At 45.5% G+C, this 22232-nt stretch overlaps 3 protein-coding genes across 5 annotated transcripts in view; 1 reads left to right on the top strand and 2 right to left on the bottom strand.

The window, feature by feature from the left end:
• Positions 1-74: 74 nt before the first annotated feature.
• SNRNP25 (small nuclear ribonucleoprotein U11/U12 subunit 25) lies at positions 75-2620 on the bottom strand. The gene is made up of 6 exons (XM_015294611.3): positions 2488-2620; positions 2329-2419; positions 2148-2253; positions 1990-2064; positions 1477-1539; positions 75-282 (listed from the first exon to the last, which is right to left on the bottom strand). The coding sequence occupies exons 1-5, from the start codon at positions 2596-2598 to the stop codon at positions 1485-1487; spliced, it is 438 nt and encodes a 145-aa protein (XP_015150097.2). The 5' UTR covers positions 2599-2620; the 3' UTR covers positions 75-282; positions 1477-1484.
• Positions 2621-2625: 5 nt separating this feature from the next.
• On the top strand, positions 2626-3253 carry POLR3K (RNA polymerase III subunit K). The gene is made up of 3 exons (NM_001390850.2): positions 2626-2748; positions 2826-2913; positions 2994-3253. Exons 1-3 carry the CDS (start codon positions 2638-2640, stop codon positions 3119-3121), a joined length of 327 nt encoding a protein of 108 aa, NP_001377779.1. The 5' UTR covers positions 2626-2637; the 3' UTR covers positions 3122-3253.
• Positions 3254-3372: 119 nt separating this feature from the next.
• The window catches only part of GTF3C1 (general transcription factor IIIC subunit 1), a 38119-nt gene continuing 19259 nt past the window's right edge, over positions 3373-22232 (bottom strand). For all 3 annotated transcript variants that reach the window (XM_004945344.5, XM_040647462.2, XM_040647463.1), the window contains 19 exons: positions 21364-21541; positions 20513-20642; positions 19791-19926; positions 18952-19033; positions 18199-18384; positions 16549-16706; positions 16273-16415; positions 15299-15380; positions 14530-14642; positions 14078-14140; positions 11993-12086; positions 11009-11181; positions 10560-10844; positions 8838-9091; positions 7304-7590; positions 6161-6806; positions 4616-4655; positions 3851-4043; positions 3373-3639 (listed from right to left, as the gene is read on the bottom strand). In XM_004945344.5, the coding sequence (XP_004945401.4) occupies positions 3418-3639; positions 3851-4043; positions 4616-4655; positions 6161-6806; positions 7304-7590; positions 8838-9091; positions 10560-10844; positions 11009-11181; positions 11993-12086; positions 14078-14140; positions 14530-14642; positions 15299-15380; positions 16273-16415; positions 16549-16706; positions 18199-18384; positions 18952-19033; positions 19791-19926; positions 20513-20642; positions 21364-21541 (3465 nt within the window). In that variant the 3' untranslated portion in view covers positions 3373-3417. The remainder of the gene's footprint in view (positions 3640-3850; positions 4044-4615; positions 4656-6160; positions 6807-7303; positions 7591-8837; positions 9092-10559; positions 10845-11008; positions 11182-11992; positions 12087-14077; positions 14141-14529; positions 14643-15298; positions 15381-16272; positions 16416-16548; positions 16707-18198; positions 18385-18951; positions 19034-19790; positions 19927-20512; positions 20643-21363; positions 21542-22232) is intronic.

Raw genomic sequence — 22232 nt, 5'->3', positions numbered from 1 at the left:
CGTGCACCAATAGAATCAGTACTCTGACAGCACCCAAAGTAGCCCGACACACATTTGCAGCTGGAAATAAGAGCTTTAAAAGCCTCAGAAAATGAGAGTCTTTAATTACAAAAAGCACATTCTGCATACAGCTCAGAGGCAGACGCTCTGAACAGCAAAGACTGCAAAAGCACGTAAGAGCATCTGTTCAATGGGAGTTTGCTTCTCTGTGAAACCTTTCAACCTCTTGGAGGGCGCTGAATCCCTCGTCTGGTCCTGGCAGGGATGGATTCTCTGTTCTACCTGTTAAAGAAAAAGAAATATCTGGGAATAGCAGTGTTAACTGCATACTGCGCTCTCATCACTGCAGTATAGGCGATCATCCAGGGCCCTATGGGGTAAAAGCAGAGCTCTGCTGTCATAGCACACGTCATATTGTGCTGGGTGCTGCAAATCTGATAGCACTGAAAGAATGAAAGCCTCTGTGGTCAGAGTGACAGTTTCTAACCCAGCTAGCTGGAGCCACTGAACAGAACATCTGGAAAGCACACAATTACCACTGCTCTCAGCAACCGATTGTGGTGAGGGGAAAGTTTTAAACCTACTGAGCTGGGAGTCTTGGCCACACTGTGTGTTGGTACTAGAATTGTGATGTCTACATGGACTACACACAGTTAAATATATGTGCTACTAATGCTTCCTGTGCTGCAAGTTTTCTTCAGTGCACCAGCTGCACAAAGATACCATGACCAGAAGTTGTCCAGTGGTATTATCCCACCTGCTGGGAATAGCAGATCAGCTGAACTCATTTCTGTAAACCAGGAAAAAGAAAAACTGAAACAAAAGCTACAGGGTACAGAAGCAGAGGTGCCTTTGGTAACTCCTTATAGCTTGCAGTAACTGAGAAAGATGGCTCAGAATGCACCCAGTGAGGAACAGCAGCCTTCAGCGGTTGCATTTGCTTGTGTGCAGTGATGGGGCACTTCAGGTGCTCTGAATGGTACAGGAGTGCTAAGAGCAAAGAGGGAGAACAGGCACTTGGGTACAGTGAGAACGAGACGTACAGGAGGATCAAATGGACTGTGTGATGGCAATGGGTCAGTGCTAGCACCTTGTCTTCCTGGGCACTGCATTTCCAGAGTTCCTAAAGCCTAAAAGCAAGGTCCTAGAAGCAAGCAAAGGGGCAAAGAGAGGGATGCTGCATTTAATGAATCTCAGGGCAGGGTGGGAGCAAATTCAGAGCCTCAAATGCACAGCAGGGTTAGGGATGCATCACTGCTAGCAGTGAGGTGTTGCTGCTGCTGCTCCCGATGCGGTTTGGACCACCATTCCCTGCTCTGAGAGGTGCACAAGCAACACAACCAGGATGTGGACGTGGGGCAGAGATGCTCACAGAGCTGCTCAGTGCTGTAAGCCTGTAAGTGCTGGGGCTCCAGAAGGCAAAGCTGCAGGATGGGTATTCATAACGGCTGTTCACAACAGCTGTTCAGGACTTACCTGACAGCTCACTTCCGGAGTTTCTTGATGAAGCTGACCTCATCCCGGTTCCTGATGCCATACCTGAACAGAGTTGTGCTGTTACGGCCAGTTCTCCTCTAACCACAAACTGCAATCCCGGGGCCGGATGGGCTCCTCGTGCACTGCACTGCCCAGCAGGTGGGAGGCAGTTCTCACACGTGCAGGCAGAGCAGGGGTCTGCCACTCTGCCTTTGTTAACACACCGCCTCTTCCATCCGTCACCCGCAGCTTCGATAAGGCAGCGCTGCCTCGCTATGGGTTCTCCCTCCTGCTGCTGAGCCGGAGCCCTTCAGACAAACTCCTACGGCTGCAACAACGGCTGCCCTGCCCAGCGCTGCTGACGTGCAGAAGTGCCGCCTGCCTCCCCTTCACCGCACAGCCCGTGCACAGCGCTCGGCTCGCCGACCCTCTCGGCCCACCCGTGCACAGAGCCGCGGCACCGCCCCGAGCTGCGGGCACGGAGAACCCCCGGCCCGGCGGCCGTCTACTCACTCTCTCAGCTTCTTTCTGTCGTCCGCCAGCTTCTCCCCGGCGTAAGTGAGGTGGTACGTCCTCCAGATGTACTTCCTGCGGGAGAACGGCGGTGGGAGCGGGGATGCGGGGCGGGGCGGGGGGTGCCGAGCCGAGCCGAGCCGAGCGGTGCCGCTCACCAGCTGAGGTGCTGCACGCCGCCCCGCCGCGCCTGCCGGAGCTGCACGTGCCGCCGCAGCGCCTTCTTCAGGTCCAGCACCGACGCGTTCTGCACCACCACCACAGCTGCGGGCAGAACCCGCTCAGCGCCCGCGGCCCCGCAGCTCCCCGCCCCGCCCCGCCCCGCCCCGCCCCGCTCACGCATGCTCTCGCCGTCCGCCTTGCAGACGCGCACCGTCATGGCCTGCCCGTACTCCAGCGCCACTTGAGAGCCGATCTCCTCCGGCGTCACCTGCGGGCGGCACCGCGGGGCTGAGCTGCGCCGAGCGCCCCCGGCCCCTCCCCCGCCCCCGGCCCCACCTGCGGCGGGAGGTCGCAGAGCAGCGGGTCCTGCACGAGCCGCGCCAGCGCCGCCTGGAACAGCTCGAGCACATCGGCGTGCGCCAGCAGCTCCTCCTCGGCCTCCGCCATCCCCGCCGGAAGGGGCGGCCCCGCCGCGAGGATCCGGCGATGCTGCTCTTCTGCCCGGCGTGCGGCAACGTTCTGGTGGCCGAGGAGGGGCCGCGCTGCCACCGCTTCGCCTGCACCACCTGTCCGTACGTGCGGAACGTGACGCGGAAGGTGCGCGGCCGCGGCGGGCGGGGTTGAGGGGGGCGAGGGGGGCACGAGGCGGGCGGGGCTGAGCGCTGTGCCCGCAGGTGAGCAGCAGGAAATACCCGCGGCTGAAGGAGGTGGACGACGTGCTGGGCGGGGCGGCGGCGTGGGAGAACGTGGACTCCACCGCAGGTACGGGCGGCGCGGGGGGCCGTGTGTGTGTGTGTGGGGGGGGGTTGGTGCGGGTCTCAGCTCACCGCCTCTCCCCACAGAGCCGTGTCCCAAGTGCGAGCATCCCCGCGCCTACTTCATGCAGATCCAGACGCGCTCGGCCGACGAACCCATGACCACGTTCTATAAGTGCTGCAACGCGCAGTGCGGGCACCGCTGGCGCGACTGAACCGTGTCGTTCCCCCCCCCCCCCCCCCCCCCCCCAACCATACCGTGGTGCTGTGGGCCGCTGCGCCCCCCCGGCTGTCAATAAACGCAGTGGTGGAGCCGTGGCTGCGCCGTGAGGTGCGGTGGCTCCGTGGCTCTGTGATTAACCTTTGCTCTCACCTCAAACGTGTGCGAAAGTATCAAAAAGAAAGGCTAAAACACTTCCTTCAGAAGCAGAACGCAACAACGAGGGGGCACCAACAAGCGGCAGCGTGGGATCCACGCGAACGTTTAATCTCACAAGGTTCAGCTTCGCATCTACACGTGGATAACCTGCACCCATTTGTTCCAGTTCACCTCGGTGGGGAACACCCCCCCCAGGCGCAGGGTGCAGTCCATGGTGGGCTCATAGTAGGCTGCGGAGGCCTCGCTCAGTCTGGGGCTGTGCAGCTGCTCTGCTATAAGCGGCTGAGAGAAGAGGGACACGGCGGGTGCCGCCTTCATGTGGAACCTCCTGATGCAGCCAAGGGCTTCCAGCCCCTGCAGAGAGAAACGGCATTTTAGCTTAAGCGTCTGCGGCCCAAACCAGCGTAGGCCGCGCTGCTGTTCCCTGCTCAGTGCTCTCAGGGTTTCTCACCATATACATTGTGTTAAGGATGTGTGCCCGCAAGTGGGTTATTTCTAAACAAAACGATCTTTAAGATCGGGGGGCTGAAGCAGCCTGAGGTCGCAGTGCTGCTTATTCACATACCTGCAGGATCTCCAGCACGGCAACGGGCTGCAGTGTCCCCGTGTAATGCTGCAGCAGCATGCCTTCCGTTATGCCTGGCTTTGTCATGATGTGATACAGCACGGCTTCCATCATCCCCTTACACACAGGTTTGTTCAGGTTCCCATCCACAATCCTCCACGGTCTCCCAATAAAGCAGACATTCTCGCAGGCCCTGCAAAAGACAGTTTGAATTCAGCTCTGCCACCTACTAGATGCAGTCCTGCACCTGATGTACCCCATGTCCCTCAGTGCCATGGCCAGTGTGCCTCTTAAACACCTCCAGGGCCACCACTTAAATACGTGGGGACACCGCTGCTGCCCTGAGCTTTGTTTCACCTCTTCATTTGCCTAAGACTTCAAACTGCAACACGCAGCAATAGTGCTCAGACAGGAAACTGAACTCCTTATTAGTAGCATTCTGGAGGGAAAGGACAGACCCTGCATGGCAATCCGCACTCCTCATATCGCAGAGTTTCTCTATGGCCTTTCCTGGGCACGTGGAAGATGGGACCTACTGACACCACGCTTGTGAAACACAATTAGTGCCATTCCTCTGATACTGGAGCTGGTTGTGGTATCAGAGCACGGATATGAACAACATTAACAAGAGCAATGGAGGAAAATGGGGTTCATCTTCCATGCACTCTGCCTATGAGAACGTGAAACTGAGTTCTCCAAAGCACTGGCTTCAGAAATTGCTCTGGCAGTGCATTCAGTCACCCTGCAGACATCTCTGTTACTCACCCGTCCGCAGCTGCCTGGGACAGACCTGGCACAGAACTGCCTGGAAAGAAAAAAAAACATGCAGTTGTGAAGTTAATCAGCCCAAACTCTTTGGTGGATGTTAACTGACAGGTGGCTAAACTGTAAAAGGCAACAGCTTGTGCTAGAAAATAACAGAACTGAGCTGTTGTTCTGGGTTGCACGGGGAGTTCCAAGGTTCCACTCTGTCTTCACCCATCTCCATCACAGCCCTTCTCCCCACGCTGTTCTCAAAACCACATCTGGCTGCTCCAGCCACGCTTTTGCTGGTTCTGTTCCCAAATCATAGCAAGGAGTTTTATTCCTAGAAGCCTCACTGCGTGGCTGAACAACAGATAGTCCTGTGTTCTGAAGAACAACGTTTCACACAGGGTGCAATGCGGGGGCTCTGCCTGCAGCACTCACACAGGTCTTCAGCTGAGTCCCACTGGCAGTCACAGTGAGGCTGAGATGTCTGAGTAACTGCAGGCTCAGGGCTTGAGAATGCAAACTCGAGATTTCAGCAGGGTTTGGTTTCAAAATGAAGGCTGCCTCTGCAACTTCCACGATCCCAATGGGTTTTACTTACACAATTACTTAACATCAGTACTTCTACTGCACCCAGAGGCTGACAGCTTTGGCTTAAGCATGTGTGAAACCACCTGGGCATCACCAGTAAGGCTGGTAAGAACTCTGTGCTTGGTAAGGGCTACGTTTTTATCCCCTCTGTTACACACAGGTAGAAGTTAAGTCCACAACAGTAGTTCTTAACGTGAAAGTGTTAAAGTCTATGTCATTCAGGCAGCCCTGAGGCTACGTCCTGTCCTGCAGGAAGGCTCTAACCAACACCCAACTCCAACTGATTTGCATGGCAGTCTGCAGCTGTAAATGTCAGGTAAAGGCAGACTGTGGCCAAATGTCACACCATGTGATTCAGTCCGAAATCAGAGCTGACAGAAATGAAACTAGAAGAAAATCCCCGGCAACCTCCTCAGTGTAAATCCTGGCAAGGATTATTAGCCATTAAAAAAGAAAACTGGCAGTACAAAGGATGGGAAAATGAAGTCAGATTGGGTCACAAATTAGGCTATTCATCTTCTCGCTGGCATGCGCTGCATTCTGGTGAGTGGTTTAATGACTTCACGGCTTTTAGTCATGGGCATTCTAGTTAAAGCACAAGCAGTGCTGTGTTTTCTTGATTTAAAGATGTCAAGCCTTTGGACTGAAGCCAGAGATAGGAAAATTCATCTCCTAAATATGTCTTTGGAGGAGATTAAAAGACATGGAAATGGGTTTTTAAGGAAAGCACATTCCTGGACTAGTCACAGACATTCCAGGAATAGGCACAGGAAGGAATCTTTCATGTATCTGAAACTTCCAAAACCTTCCAGACCAATTAGTGTAATGCTGTGGTGTCTGTGTGAAATGAAAGCCTCCCTCAGTGGCACAGCTTCATGAAGGATCTAGTAAGTGCTTATAAAATACTACCTGGTTGGGTGGTGAGGATGAGCCAGGTACTATTCCTTGGATGTAGAGAATCCTACATACCTTTAGAGACCTCTGGGTTCTCCTGTAAATGGGAAACATCATCATGCTGCTCTGTGGCAGAGTGTTCAAGGCTAAGGATGTGCTTGTGCTCAGGGCTGAGATCATCATTCCCTGCTTCAAGCTGTTTGTCCTCAGAACATGGCTTATCTTGATCCTTGGGCACATCCACACTGACAACGTCTGAAGGGCCTTCAGCTGTGTGTTTTGTCCCTCCCAGGGACCCCATTTCCCCATCTGGGATGAATGATTCCTTCATTGTAACAGGATCGGTGATATCTGCATCCAAGTGACTCTCATTTGCACTTAGCAAACCGCTTTGCAAACCCTGGCAGAGCTGGTCACCATCCTGAAGGCCATCATTTTGAGTCCTGCACCTCTTCCTTGGGGGTTCTTCATCACTGGGATGGTTTGTGTCTTCTCCCAGCTGCTCCTCCTCTCCTGAACATTCCTCTCCCTTCTTTGCTGCTGACAGCAGGCAGTCCTGTTGTGCCTCTGGGAAGGCTGTGTCTGCACATTGCTGACCAGAATCTTCTGGTTTATTCATTGGACACACCGAGTGCAATAGCCATGGCTTGGCAAACACAACTGCAACCAGTCTTATGCTGTTGCCTCCTACTTCTAAAACCTGCTGCATTTCGATCAGGTCCTATGGAAAACAAAACAAGAATTATCTCAGGAAGTGACACTGGAGGGATGTCAGTATAACCAAGTACTGTGGAACTGCCACCTTTAACCTGCAGCAAAGTAAGACAAATTGCTTAGTGGGATATTTAGTTTTATGCTCCATTGTGTCCCTTGAACTATTCTGAAATTACAGCCCAAAACGTTTCTGTTCAGCTTAAATTAACTTAAAATGTAACTGGGAAAGAGTACTTCCCCTCCCAAGGTGAATGTTGGTACCTCTGGGCTTCTGAAAAAGTTAATTCTTATCTTTGATTAAGTGCTGCTTTGATTTTTGGCCTTCCAAACTATGAGGGCAAGACTGCTATCAGACTACTGCTATGTTAACTCTTGCCTAACAGGAATAGCTTTGTTGGCTTTATATTAGCAAATACAACACACAGCCTAAGAGACCGTTCTGTTCAAGGGGAACAGCAGACACGCAGGCATTAACGTATGGGAAGTTGCTGTCTGTTAAACCACCTGAATGTACTGCTGCAGGTTCCTGGTGCGTGCAGGTTCCTCCTCTTCATAGCTGCAGAACTGTTTGCCCAGCTCGGCTTTGCAAACCCCAAAGTGGGAAGCAGCCTCTATTGCATTACGGATCTCCAGAACAGCAGCCACATCTCTGGGATTGTAGCCGTAGCATTCTGTGCACTCACGAAGAAACTGATCAACGTTGTAATTCTCTTCTTGGATTTTTATCAGCCTGGTAAAGGTTTTGGGAAGGGAGGAGACTCCCACAGCCATGTTATCAAGCTGAGAAGAAACTGAAAAAGGAAAAACAAACGGTTAAGCAGTGATGCACTGTTACCGTGCGACACACTATGGAAAGATAAATATTCAGACAGATAGATTAGAGGTGTTCTGGACCATTCTGATTAAAAACAGAGCTCAGCTTTCCACGTTCATTACTGCAGCTTCCTTCCTCCTCACGTATTTGTGGCTGACAAGGCCTGTAGAAGCAGAGCTAGCTGGTTTAATGGGGTGTACTCTCTTATCAAAGTGAAGTATCACTGAAAAGCAGTGTAACTTGCTGGAATTCCCTGACACTGGGCCAGCTGAGCTTTAAGTTAATGAGGGAATCATCTTTTTTGAGTGAACAGCCCAGGGGAAGGAAAGGCTATGGAGGACCCTATTGAAAAATCTGAAGCAGCTGATCCATGTCAAAGCTGTTGGCCAAATGTGAGACAGACTACAAATTCATAATGCTTTAGTGTGTACACTCAGTGTGTCTGGGGACAGGTCCACCACTGCATCAAACCCTCCCTATGCTGAATATTATACAGGGTATTCAGAAGCTGAAGCAGCCTAAGACCTTTCATTCTGCCCTGGATAATTAGAGGTCAGTTCTGGCAGTGTTCTTATCTGCTCTCTGCCCTTTTATCTGCAGGCTGCCCTTACATCATGCACTGACAGGCACTTATGTGACAGCTGCACTTCTTTGACAGCCAAGGAAAAATGAGAACAACTGTAACGAGCTGTTAGCTCAGCAGACCTGGGAGTCATGCATGGTAACAGAGATATGAGAAATAATTTCTATTTTATCACAATAATAACAGGAACAGACAGGACAGTGCTATCCCACTATAGAGCCCAAAGGCTTTCCTGGATCCATTTGCATTACAGCACAAAGGAAGATGATCTTCAAGAAGGAATGGTATTGATACATTGCAAATATTCAAGCTTTAAGTATTATCAAAGTGGTCAGTCTCTGGCCTTTCAGCCACAGTAATTAAACACCACTATTTCAGGCACTTCTGAGAGACAAATCAATGTGAATTTCTGTTCAAGGAGCCCTGGAAGGTTTTTCTCCCCTCTCTTTACACAGGTGGAAGCCTGGGTGTAACATGGGATAGTGTTTTAAGTTGTAGTATAGGGACTGGAAAACATCCTGAAGGAGGAAAAACAGAGCAGAGGACAAAAGAGGCTTTGTTCAAATCAGAAAACTCACGAGCTGAGGAACCACCTGTCCTATCCAACACATCTGTGCACATCAGGCCAAACAGAAACCAACCTGGAGAGCTCAGTCTTCCTGGGAGTGGTGTACAGCGCAGCTTAACCTTCACCTGGCAGGAATTGACCACGATATTGTCACTGGGACTCAGATTGCGTGTGCTGACAATTCCAGGGGCATAGTAGCCTCTCATCAGTAAGTAATTGGTATGAGATGCTTGGCGAGCTTTTACTTCTATCCTCCGTTTGCCTCCAGAGCTGTCATCTAAGTCATCCTCCTCCTCTTCCTCCTCCTCAAGTCCGTCTTTTCCCAAACTAAGGCAAACAGAGGCATTGTTTAGTGCTTTTTTCACCCCTCAAAATAAGACAGTGACTCATTGCACTGAGCAAAGCCAGAACATGTGCTGTTCTGCATCCCAGCAGTTAGTCACCAGCAGCCGCAGTGTGCACAGCAGGCTGAGTTACAGCACTGAGAGCAAGCAGTGACACAAAGCAAAATGCAGCAAAGGTCTGCAGAAAAGAAAATGCTCTCTTCTTTTAAACATCTTCAAAGGAGCCCAGAATAGTGCTGGATCACTCTGGTTCAGAGGCTTCACCATGAGGGAACACCTGTCAGAGCACAAAGGCTGAGACCGTAAAGGTCTCATGCAGGACAGACATGAGATGTGTCTGTCACACACAGCAGGATTTATTTTTAATGGAGAAAAGGAGAAAGCACTGCAGAACAAACGCTTCAGTTACTCAAAAAAATGAAACAAAACAAAAATAACTGTAGATAACCTCAAAGTAAATAAAGAATATAACAGCAGCCACAGTAGATTTCCCAACAAGAAATGTAGTCACGTCAACACTACCACTTTCCAGGACAGGACAAGAGCCACTCTGGATACAGGTGAAGCAGGTAATGCTCTGAACAACCTGATGCAACTCTGAGGTTGTTATTGGTTTAAGCGAAAGTGTCCTTCCGACCTTTCATAAGATGACTTAGAGCTGCAGCATCTTCTCTTGAAGCATATTCTGGAGCAAGACTATGGCCACTGGTCATCTTGGGATGCATGAGCAGGCTCACCACCTGCACACCACAGTGTCATGGGCACAGACCTGCCAGCCACAGCATGGCATTTGTTTCTTAATGTTACAGTTCAGTGCAGAGGAAAGTAATGAGAAAAACACAGACCTGGGTAGCACACAAGAGGTGCTGTTAACAAAACCAAAGCTGCTCATTTTAAAGAGCAGCAGGTTATGAGAGGAGGGCTATGATAACCATCTTCAAAGAGGTAAAAAGCTGCTCTAAAGAGAAAGGGAACAATTTCCCATGTATGCTGGCAATATCATAGGAAGCAACACACTGAACACTGCGAGGGATCTTAGTTGCACTCTGACAAAACACATGATTGTAAGGATATCATGGAGCCAAGTTTCACTGATAAAACTGAAACCTCGTTGCTGCTAAATCTTTGTCAGTCCTTGAAATGGGAGGTTCCAATGTTGATGAAAGTGCTGAAATGGCACACGCTGCTCTCATTGCTGCATTAGCTCTGATGGCAGGGAAGTGCCTGGCAATTTAAATGTCACACAGGTGAAGGCAAATGTAGTCCAGGGCTGTAATGATGGGCACTAACTACAGCACCATTAAGTCTTCAGAAAGGTCTCTCAGAAACAGAAATCTAAACATTATCACAGTGAAATGTGCCATGATTCAAAGCAAAAAGTGGTAACGCTCACCAGATTTCATTCAAGTTATTCCCAAAGCTTATCTGCTAATAAAAGTATCAGTGTTTACCTTTTTATCACTTCATTTTCCACCATAGTGCTGTCCACCACAACTATCTGCTCTGGGATCCTCACATTCACAGATACAAGTCCCAGGGAGAAGAGGGAAAGCATTGCCACGCAGTGACCACCAGGTCCATCCATAGGAAACGTAATCATGCCTTCTGATGCTTTGCTTTCTTGATCTTTAAACAAGAAGCTATCCGGCTGGTCGGATTTTCCTATATCCTTGAGCTTCTGGAGGAACTGAAAGGACTCTGTACAAATTGTACTGGGGAACCGCCAGGTAAATACTCTGGGGGGAAACAAACAAACAAAAACCAGAGCACAAATCTGTCATCTCTTCAGCTTCTACTGTGATGGTCAGGCTCTTTGCTCCACATACTTCACGTGTGTTCTCTCTCCCACGCCAGCTCTTCTATTTGCTCACGCATACGCAGTGACCTTTCTGACACCCACCTGTAGTAACTCTGGGACAGCTGGTAGGACATGGCTACAAAAGGCAGAGCCCGGCTTTTCTTTGGGCCCAGCGTGTGGTTTACACGACGACGGTTGACCAGGCTTCTCTTCTGGCACTCCAGGAAAGCCTTCACAAGAATGTCATCCCGGTACTCGCGGTACAAACGGAATGTCTGCAAAAACACCGATGTGAAGGGCAGCGTTAGCTCTGGATCCACTGTTGGGTCCCCTTATTTGAGGTTTGTATTAACTAAATGAACACGGAGCTACGAGCCAGAATGTAAATGATACATTCAAATTCATTTAATTCATCTGTTTCTTTAATTGGCTTCCAGGCTTTCCGCCGTAGATGCCAATTAAAATAACTAAATACTAGAGAACACCTGAAAGTCAAAATGGGATCAGTCTCCCACTAGAGAGAGAGAGGAAAAATACTCATTTGCACCCTGTCTGGATAGCTTCTTCCCATCATTTTACCAGGCACGCATGCTTCCATGAAGCTGACTTCTCAGGCTCCCCTCTTGTCTGCTGATAGGATATTGAACTCCTTCTGAACTTCTAACTTTATTTTTTGAAGTGCTTCAGTGATAGATGATGTATTTTGGTGGCCCTTGGTGCTGGAGGAGAGGCTGACCAACACCTGTCAGCCGGTTACTGGGACTGTCTTTGTGGTGTCTCCTCCAAAGCATAATTCCAGCTGCTCAGGTGGGCATTAAATCACGACCCGCTGGAATGCATATGGAGTTCATTTCATACAATTTCCAACCTCACATCTTGCAATCTCATCCTCTGAATGAAAGCAACATACTGAAAAGCTGCATAGAATATATAATTTCTTAAAAGCAGAAGAGGATAATCTTCACAGAAAGAATACAAATCTAAGTTTCTGGGTTTCTTGTCTCCCATTTGAAAAAGGTATACATCGATGTAAGGAGAAGCTCTTTAGGACTGTATGACCAGTAAAGATTGGTCTAGATTTTGTACCTGAAATGACTGGCAAGATTTCATCTGGTTATCTGAGAGTGCCAAAGTGCTCTGTATAAGATTCTGTAGCACGAGGAAATGAATATCATAGACACTGAAAGAAAAAACAAGAAAAAGAACAAGGGTTTTATTCATGATGATTTTTGTGCATGAGGTACTAGACTACTAGATGAGCACAAGGACAGGTAAACTGAAGCACATGCTCCTTTGAAATAGATGCCTAAAGGTCTGAGATCACTCAAACTAAGAATCACAAACGTAAAAGAGCCTGCTGTATTTCCCTCAACCTTCCACCCTGAGTCTCTGGATCAGTCCAGATAGTCTGACACCAGACAAAGTTCTCTTCGATAACATCTCTTAAGGTACAGAAAACTGCTGTCAAAATGGCAGAATTACAGATTACTGTGTAGTTTTAGTTTGGAATAGTCAAATGTTAAACGTCTATGAGACAAATATCTCAGGTCTTCAGTACTGGCTTCATAAAGCACCCCACACAACAGAATCCCAACCCTAGGAGACAGCCTGGGTACCACTGAGAGCTGCCTGCAACTATTTTTTCCCCCTCCCATGACTCCAGTATCAAGCAGTTCCTACTCATGTCTTATGTTAAGCTCCCAAGAAATCATGCAATTCTCTGATTGATAAGACTTATACAATTCTCCTTCTTGCCAACACAAGTAGCAAACATCAACTTAGAGGTCAGAGAACCAAACTGCTCGGGTAGAAAAAGCCTTTTGGATATAAAACTTCAATTGTTGTAGGCAGGTCTAAATACTTAAATATGTCACACTTAGTTTTCTTTCCTCCACACCTAGTGCTTCTATTGAGAAACAGGTACTGCTTTTTGACAGACAGCCTGCATCCGGCTATGGGAAAGAAAACAGAAATATTTATCTCTACTGAAAAACACTTCCATCATGGATTGCAGCTCTCAGACACCTCTCCTGCACCCCTTCACAGAGAGAGTTCTGAGAATTACAGATAATTTCTGAAATACTTCATGTAACAGCAATGCAGTGAAATGGTGGTGCAAGAGGTACAATGGCACAGGGATCAGTGCAATAGGAAGATGTTACAAAGAAGAAGTACTCAATTGTCTCTGAAAACATAGGCCAACAGGGAAAACTCCCCAAGAGAGACAATCCAACCAGACATCCATCCCCAGTAAAATGTCAGCCACTTGGACCCCTTAAATGGGGTATAAGAGAGGTGCAGCCAGGTTCCACCCCTTCTGATCACACAGCTGAATTGCCTTCACCTGTGCTCCCAGGGCTGACCCGGTCCTTTCCCCAGGTGTTCAATCAGTGGTTCAGGCCATGACTCAACAGTTCCCATACACTGTTCTAACTACTGCAATGTTCTAACTATTTCCTAAGGTCTGGCAAGGGCTGTAAGTGAAATACATTACTTTGGAGGGGGAAAGAAGATTTTAAAACGTGGAGATAAAAATCACATAAATGCTGAAAACCTTATTTTCCTAATGGGGAAATTTTAAGGAGGTCATTCCTGCTGTCCATTCATTCATTCATCAAATCTATGATTTATGCTAGAAATCCCTGCAGCCTTGCAAGCATACTTTTCTTCTAAAAAAGTTTTACATTGGAAAAACAACAGACCGACCCCAAACAGGCGGAAGACGTACTGAATTAGAAAGCTATAGATATATCTTTGTAGTAGAAATGCTAAGTCAGGGCCTGAAGCAGTGATTGAGCACCTGGTGGGAAGGCAGGGCCAACCCAGGGGAGCTCAGGTGCAAGTAATGTACTCAGTGACTGGAAGGGCTGGAGCCAGGATCCACCCCTTCCCAGCCCTCATTTAATGGTTGGCAGTGGAGGTGAGGGGTTTTTCACTGTAGCTCTTTGCATTCCTAAGGCCTTTCAAAGGTAAGCAGATTTTCTTCTTTTGTTTCTGTGTGCATGGCTGCTGTAATGGGGCCTGTTCTCATTTACTACAGCCTAGGATTGTGCTACCCTGTTATTATTGCTGTACTTTCCATTATGTTATAGCATTATAATCTCTCATGGATTTGAGGGCTTGCATGACCTTAGAGTCATAATGAAAAAAAATGGTATTGTTGTTCCTTACCTATTAAGACTGTCTTCTTTTGTGGTGTGGTTTGTGTCTTCTCCAATTGCCATAACTCGAAACCTAGTCAAGGGAAGAGGGAAAAAAAAGTATTGTAACAGAAGTAATGTGAAGCAATGTGCCTTATGCTGATCTTTATCATAAGGAGACCTTTGTTCTATATCAGCTGTGAAATACAGAGGTTGGCCATTGCAACTGCCAATAAGGGAAGCACTAAGACAGTGCTGTTCCAGCAGTTCTCAGTGTAAGTGTCAGAGAAAAAAATATGTACACAGGAGACAGTACAGAATTATACACTTTCAATATTTACTGAGACTTTGGACTTGCAGTTACAGTCTACAGCACTTCTGTAACATACAAGGGTAGGAAAGGATATAAATCATGCACAGGTCTGCTCTGAACTGCCCACACTGTCTGCCTGTGTACACTCAAAGCTACCATTACTAAAATACCTGGCAAAGAGTTCCTGCAAAGTATCAGGAATCTCCAATTTGGGGTTCCCCAGAGTTGAACTGAACTTTGCTTTCAGTCTTTCCACAAACTGCTTGAACTCTGCTGCACAAACCTTTGAAAGCAAGAGAAAAATGTTACCGACTTCTGTTTCTCAGAGTGGGGAAAGATGCTCTACTTCTGAAGTGCTCATGGAAAAACATAGAAGAAATAGTAAAGTGTTGGATTATCAAGTCAGAGAAAGAGTCTGACAGATGAAAGTACGTAACAGCTTTTCAATTTGAAGTTGAGGTTGATTTAAGCCATTAGAAGCTCAAAAAGCTTTTGACTAATCACATCAAACCTCATAAAATGTGTCTGTAATCCTGCATTCACCCATACATGCAGAGACAATATTTCAACAGGCAATTGGATTAAAAATATTATGCTACTGAGCAAAAATGTTCTCTTGCTCAGGTAAGAAGGAGGCAGAGCAGATTAAAAAACAATCAGTGCACATGGATGCTCTGACATGGGTACTGAGAAACAAACACGCTGAGAAAATATGGTATTTGTTGCCCTTGTGATGTGTCTTTGGAAGGCTGTCTGTGTCCATCTCACTGCAAAAAAACAGCAATGATGCTGTGCTTTTACAATGATGCTATTTTTAAGCATAGTGAAGAGTACAAGGGAGAGATAAGAAAGCAAGTCACAGTAATTGAAACAGTGCAAGTACTCAGTAACACAAGCTACTTCAGCACTCTGTGACCTTTCAGATTGTTTCCCTCCTACCTGTGGTTCTTCATAGTTATTTTCTCTATTCATGAATTCATCAATGAGGGCTTTATCTTGGTAAACCTCAGCAAGGCAAACTCTGCAGTAGATAAAATTGAAGGTGACACTGGTTGAAGCTTTCTCAATTTGATACTGCTCAGAGCAAATAACTTCAGTTGAAAAGCAGAATGAATGGAAATATTCTGCTTAACTTGTCAACATCCCATCACTGTCAATGCAATCAAGCCAACTGCTCATTTTGCTACTTCCTTACTTATATGTAAGTGTAAGAGAGCCACTTGTCCCTATTCTTTCATATCCCTGTACCTCTAGTAAGAGCTATCTGACAATCATATTAATAACCCAAATCAGATTCAATGTGTTCTTCTGCACACATCTGTCTGGCTGAAGATCAGCAGACAGCAGAACTAGCTACGGTTTGATATGTTAACATTTTTTCCTAGCTTGGGGGGGAAAAAAAAAAAGCAATTACAACCATTTCTAAGGCTCTATCAAGACATGTAATCTGCGATTTCTTTTCATGGTTTTGCAGAATTTTTATCTTAAGAACAAAGGTAGAATTGCAATGGATCAAGCCAATTCATTGCAGTCAGTGCCCTCTTGTAACAGACACCAACAGGACGCAGCCTGGGAAGATGGATGAAGAGGTGGTGCACAGCGTAATACCTTGACATCTGTATCAAGGAGTTCTAAACTCAGCTGTGTTGCATTGAAAACCACTGCTGCCTGGAAACTGCTGGCCATGGTTTTTATACAAGGTACCCAGTTCTTATGTTTGCTAATTGTTCCCCTTAGCATGAATATATTACATTATCTTATGGTTCCTTAATATCTCCCCTCAGTTGTTTTTCAGTCACGTGAATAGGGTATTCAGCCAATCTTTTTATATAATCCATTTCTATCTGATTATGCCTTTCACTTATCTCTGATTTTTTTGATTATACTGAGAATGTAGACAGAAACCTTCTTACTTGTAGTTAAGATAGGTCTGGGGATTCCTGACAATGTAACGAGCTCTTCGTCCAACAGAATGGGAAGTTTTATCGAGGGACTCCTCAAAACTGGCATGCATGATATCCCGAACTACTTGCCATGGAACAAAGGGCCCTTTTACCTACAGAGAGCAAAAAACATTCAGAGTTCAACTTCAGCTTTTATGGACGCAAGTGACGGTTAGAAGCAGAAGATTTCCAAGCACCAAAGAAATGTGTTCAGCACACAGACGTTAAACAGATGCTGGTGAATACCTTTGCATTTAGCACGTGACTAGCAATTCTGCACAGCATGAGCAGGACGTCTTCCTGCACCGTCCAGGTGACACGCAGACGTGTCATTCTCTGCAGGGCACTCTGGTCAGCTTCATCGTGGTAGCGCAGCCTTTTGCTTTTTTCTACAGATTTTTCTTCTAACAAATTGAGAAAAAGATTATTAACTCAGCACTACATATTTCAATGGATTCAAACTCCTATTACAGGCAATCATAGAATGGCCTGAGTTGGAAAGGACCTTAAAGACTATCTAGTTTCAACCCCCCTGCTGTGGGCAGGGCTGCCAACCACCAGACCAAGCTGCCCTGAGCCACATTCAGCCTGGCCTTGAATGCCTTCAATATAAAGGTTTATGTGCAGCTCCAAAAAACAAAAGCCAAAACTAGAGAATTACTGGGCTAAATATGCCCTCTCTGCTTTGAAAATCAGCTTCAATCATGGGAAAAAGGGGTTAAAGAATTCTACAGAACTTGACTGGTGTATGCATGGTAATTATGTTGTTATAATGTACAACTTGTACAACAAACAGGTGCTTTGAGCAGAAGAACAACTATCTTCTTTCCCCAGATCTCATTTTGTTTTAATTTACACTGTATTCTTCTTAGGACTAGGTGCTGTTTGAGAATAGGAAACAGAATAACTTGCCTTGAGAAGATGCCAAGTAACCCAAACCATTACAACTGTATTTTATATTGAAGAAGGTCATAACTATGGTTCTTGGCACTATCAGCACAATACAGCACAAATTTTCAAGCTGCTGAAGGGAAAGGTGCTCACCATGACTAGGATGAGAATGGAAAATCAGCAGCTAGGCTTTCAGTTCTCAGCAGTAGCTTCCCAGCCATCTCAGGCAACAACAGAGCTTTCTCTATTGTTGCTGTCTTTTTTTTTTTTTTATCTCAACCTCATTAAGATAAACCTAAGATAGAAATGTCTGATAGGAAGAAATTGTTAACTACAATCTTTGTTTTGTTTCTTTCCTTTTGTACTGCTTTGTCAGCCTTGGTTCCGTCATTCAAAAGTGAAAAACTGATTGTATCAGGGAAGCTTAGTGTGAGATACAACCTCAGAAACAAGGAACAGTCTAGATATGCACAGACATGCAGTGGATTAAATAATGTTTATCTGTCTGGATGTGAATTCCTAAGAGGACGATGAGGATTACAGGGCTAGGAACAATTCCAAAGTTGAGCTTGTAAGAATGAAAACTCAAAACGAATCAGGAAGGAACTACATAGCAGCAGTTGAGGAAGTAAATGCATTAATACCTTGTTCAGAAATAAGAAAACAAGCCTGTAGGTAGCAAACTGATTACCTAAAGGTTCTTAATGGTATGATGCTCTAAGCCAGCTGTCTGAGGGTATTGTTGAATTGCAACACGTTGATCTGCTTGAGGCACAATTAGAATTTCTTTAGCATTTACAGTAGTACAATCAGGATTCTCACATGGGTTAACAGTTACAGCAAGCTTCTGCACAGCTGAACCTCTTCTCTAGAAGTGGCAAACCAGAGGGCTGGCCAGTACATTTCCATCTTGCACACTATCACATCAGCTTTATTAAGGAAACCACATTAGGCAGCAGCATTAAAAAGAATGCTTCCTCTTCGTGGTATGTACTGGTTACCTACCTTTCTTCTTCTTCTTGGTTGGCTTTCCTGTGTCCTTCCTAAGCCTCTTCCTCTTTTGGTTCTTTCCACCTCTTACTCGTTTGTTTCGATCCTGGGTAGCTTCTTGACTGATTTCAATACTTTCCTTTTTCTGGATGACAGACTCAGGTCCTGCCTTTGGTTCTCCCAAAATGTTAATTTTATTACCTAAGATGACACATGATTAAGGTAATCGATCTTTAAAGCAATTAGATTCTCCAATACTAAGGTATAAAAAGCAAGTGCCAGTTTCTCTGTCTTTAAAGACAGAAGCTCTTTCCAACTTGCCCTTTTCAGTCAACGTGGTATTTCATGCTATTTCTCAGCAGCTTACACAGAATAAAATCCCACATAAATATGGACTTATCAAGTAATTATTAAGTCTCCAGTACAGTGCAAAAGCACAAGGGAACTGAACTGAGCTTTTATATTCAACCTGAAGCATTTCTTCCTACTTAACTTAGATATAAGGCTATGCAATTTTAACAGTGCATTTTCCTTTTGAGTCCCTCTGGACGATCTGCAAACTGCACATCAGACATTACAAAAGACAAAAAATACTGCTCCTGATGTTCAGTAAGAGAAAAGGAAATTATTTACTTATCAATTGTAATGCCCCAGGAGCATGCTAGGTTACTGCAAGGAGATGGACATAACCCATGTAATCAGTATGGGGTGTGACAAAGTCAGTACCAGCTACAGTACATTACAGCCCCACCAGCATCACCACCTTACCTCCAGTACTGAGTGGAAGAGGGTGTTTGGTCAGGAAGGTTTGGAGTCTTACTGTCAGTCTGTTCTCAGAAACTGTATTTTCCTAGAACAATATGTCTTTTTAAAAGGTGATATGCAAAAGGAGTGCAGCAGTGTTATCATCACTATAAATAATTCCTTTTAGCAGTATAAATAGTAAGTTTTCAGTATAAACCTCAGTAAGATCTGTTGTTGCGAGGAAGAATTCATCTGTCATCCTACTACATGTTTGGCTCTAGTTCTATTCTAAAATGACTGCTTGATTATGAAGGTTTGAATTTCAGTAAATCACCTACTATAATTACTAGGGAGCTGAAAGTCTTGAAGAGGGAGTAGTGGCACATAGTAGGTCTTTGAAACTTTACATGAAGTTGTGGATACTAAAGATCTAATCATGTCCAAAAATCAATTGTATAAGCTAATGCTGGATGAAAAGGCCCCAGAATCAGAAAGGCCTCAAGCCCCACTTGCAGTATTCCAGGACTGTCTACTTAGAAGATTAATTGAGAAAGATCATACTATAGATCTCCCTTCCTCTTACAGCCTTTCCAAACAATCTTTTATTGGCAGCCTTCAGAGACAGGACATTAACCAGAGCTGTGATGGCCATCTTTATTTGCCTGTGCTGGGGTTTCCAGTATTATTTTATTATGGACTGAAAGCAATTCTGCAGGGGACCTGGGAGCACTGGTGGAAGGAAACACAACATAAACTGGCAATGTGTGCTTGTGGCCCAGAATGCAACATTTTGCAACCGGTGTCTTAATGCAATCCTTAAGTGAACAAAAATCTGCAACAATCATTGAAGTATGAGACAGTACCTTCTTAGTTTTATTGATGATATAGCTTGTCCAGATCCAATTGCGTTTTAAATGCCCATAAAAGCTGGAATCCAGACCTGCAGCTCCTAGCCCATCTCCAGGGATAGTTCCATCATCAACCACTTCTCGGCTGCCTCTAAGAGAAAGAGTAACAAAACATAGGGATTATTTGGTGAAAGCATTCTCGAAGTCATCTGTGTTCAATGTGCAGAGCTCTCCTCTTTACCTTCCCTCAGGGTGGGAAAGAAGGGGAGAAAAAGATGCTTCCTCCTTTAACTCTCTTCCAGAAGTAGAGTAATGGCAAGGCTTTTCCATTAAGCATTCATGCCTGATATTTAATGTTTAAAAATGATACCTGAATCACTTTCATTATTGTTAACTAAGTTCCTATGGTCATGTTAGACATAATCGTTATCATTCTTAGCACAGAACTACTGACAGTACCTGCTCAGATGAGAAACTTTCTCGGGGCACAAAAGGCTACTATGAATATAGGGATTCAGTCAAGCTTTCAGTAAACAATGCTTTCATGAAAGCATTACATCATTAATTAAATCCAAAATCTGGCATTGCAGTCATTTCCAGTCAAAACCAAGATATCCCATTGCAAGAGATTTGTTACCATGTAATATGCAAAAGCTGAAAAGTGGGCTGGTAACAAAAATACCCGTTTGATGGACAAGTTCCTTGTTATCAATGACACAAGCATGAAGCAGACATACGTGGTATACTCCAACATTGCACACTTCCGTTCCAGATTGTGCTTATCCACTGCTGACTGTTGCTCCATTGCCAGTGCAGCCTCCTCCTCTTGAGGATTACTTTTCTTGGAACGAGGGCAGCGGACAACTCCTACACACACAAATGGTTTTGACTATCAGGATGAGGAGTTAGGCTTCAATCCAACTTTAATCCACGCTGCTATGGCAAAGTACTGCTCTCACTGATGGACCAAACGGCACTCATGTTTGTACTGCTTCTCAATAACAGCTGCCACCTTCTTGCAGAGTCCATGGTGCCCCAGTTAACTCTGAGTACAAAGCACTAAACTAACTCATGATGTCATCAGGAGAGGAACCTCTTCCCACTGTTATGTTTAAGGTACACCTGCTGTAGCTGTATATCCTAATGAGAAAGGACCAAACATGAAAATCAACTCTGAAAAAGCAAGGTGTAAAACTCCCTTTGCTTCCCAGCTAACTCAGGCTGTTTGCTAGAAGGTTCAGCAACATATTTATAAGCAAGGGAGAGCTCTGCTTGAACTAGTGGAGGATTACGACTACTATTTTCAAAAAGGTTTTTTTAATAGCTGGACTGAAATCTAATGGGGCTGTTATCAAATATGTTACTTCTAATATAACTGCAATAATTATTCCTCTAATGCTGCTCTGGAAATTTTGAATGTAGAGTTGGTAGTTCTCAACTTTCATAGAGTTAAAAGGGGAGCAGCCAAGAGAACAAAACACGGGCAATTACAAAGCAGAGCCTCTATTAAGTTTAAGGAAAAGCAGAGGAATCGTGACATAAGCCGAATAAACAGTGAAGGCAGTAAGAAGGTACAGTTATACCATACCCAGTGGTGTGTTAAGGCAGACACACTGCAGATCAAACCAGAAGTTCTCCACGTCCTGCATGGTGTTCAGGACATACAAACGTCTCTCAAATGGGCGGCTGCTTTGAGCCAAGTTATAGTGGGGGTCACAGATTGTGGTATCTACAATCACAGCATTTCTCTTCATGTACACAAACACCTGTTAAATACAGTGTGTTTCAGGCTGATAGAAAGAAATCAGTGGAATAGCATAACTTACAGAGCACAGCATTTAATATAGTTTAGGAATCAGGAACGATCAGAATTATCTCAGTCTGCTGTTTTGAACCAATATTCCAATACTGTTTAAAGACACCAACATCCACTGTACTGCACTGTATATCCAAAACTCCTTTCCCAGTGATCCAGGAGTTTCTCTTACAGATTTAGAATGACTTCTTTCCCCCGTTGTGCATGGGACTATTCCAAGTTGCCACAGAGAGTGACCACTTCCTACAACCTCTCATTTGGAGGTATATTTATCTATCTTACAAAATGTACGTAGGGACTACCTCTGCCTTTGCATGTGCTCTTTATTTACAAAAAAGATGCTTAAGAATGTTTTTATTTTATTCTGATAAAGGACTTTATTCTGTGTGTTAGACATCCAACACCTTAATGAACAAGAATGTGGCACGCTCATTTCTCATGATGAGTGCTGCCAGTCTGCCAACTCCCAACTGATTATTTTCTGCAGCTTTAAGCATTATGCATCTGAACAGCATCTTTCCAAAGAAAAGCAAAAGTTCCAGAGAAAAAGCAACTTACAATACATCAAACTGAAGGTTTGCATATATGTCTGAAACGTCAGTAGGTATCTGCGATCCCCCAAATCTTTCATTTGTTTCACT

Source organism: Gallus gallus, chromosome 14, assembly GCF_016699485.2.
Source record: "Gallus gallus isolate bGalGal1 chromosome 14, bGalGal1.mat.broiler.GRCg7b, whole genome shotgun sequence".
Classification (NCBI taxonomy): Eukaryota; Metazoa; Chordata; class Aves; order Galliformes; family Phasianidae; genus Gallus; species Gallus gallus.
The sequence above is the reverse complement of the archived record's forward strand: the minus strand, read 5'-3'. Positions and strand labels throughout refer to the sequence as shown.

Bases quoted from the DNA above. Each gene is read 5' to 3' on its own strand.
- SNRNP25 (XM_015294611.3), bottom strand. From the start codon at position 2,598: ATGGCGGAGGCCGAGGAGGAGCTGCTGGCGCACGCCGATGTGCTCGAG. The intron at 2,065-2,147 runs GTGAGCGGCACC...GTTCTCCCGCAG, and splicing joins GGCGTGCAGCACCTCAGCTG to GAAGTACATCTGGAGGACGT. The intron at 1,540-1,989 runs GTGAGTAGACGG...AACTCTGTTCAG, and splicing joins GACAGAAAGAAGCTGAGAGA to GTATGGCATCAGGAACCGGG.
- POLR3K (NM_001390850.2), top strand. From the start codon at position 2,638: ATGCTGCTCTTCTGCCCGGCGTGCGGCAACGTTCTGGTGGCCGAGGAG. The intron at 2,749-2,825 runs GTGCGCGGCCGC...CTGTGCCCGCAG, and splicing joins TGCGGAACGTGACGCGGAAG to GTGAGCAGCAGGAAATACCC. The intron at 2,914-2,993 runs GTACGGGCGGCG...CTCTCCCCACAG, and splicing joins GAACGTGGACTCCACCGCAG to AGCCGTGTCCCAAGTGCGAG.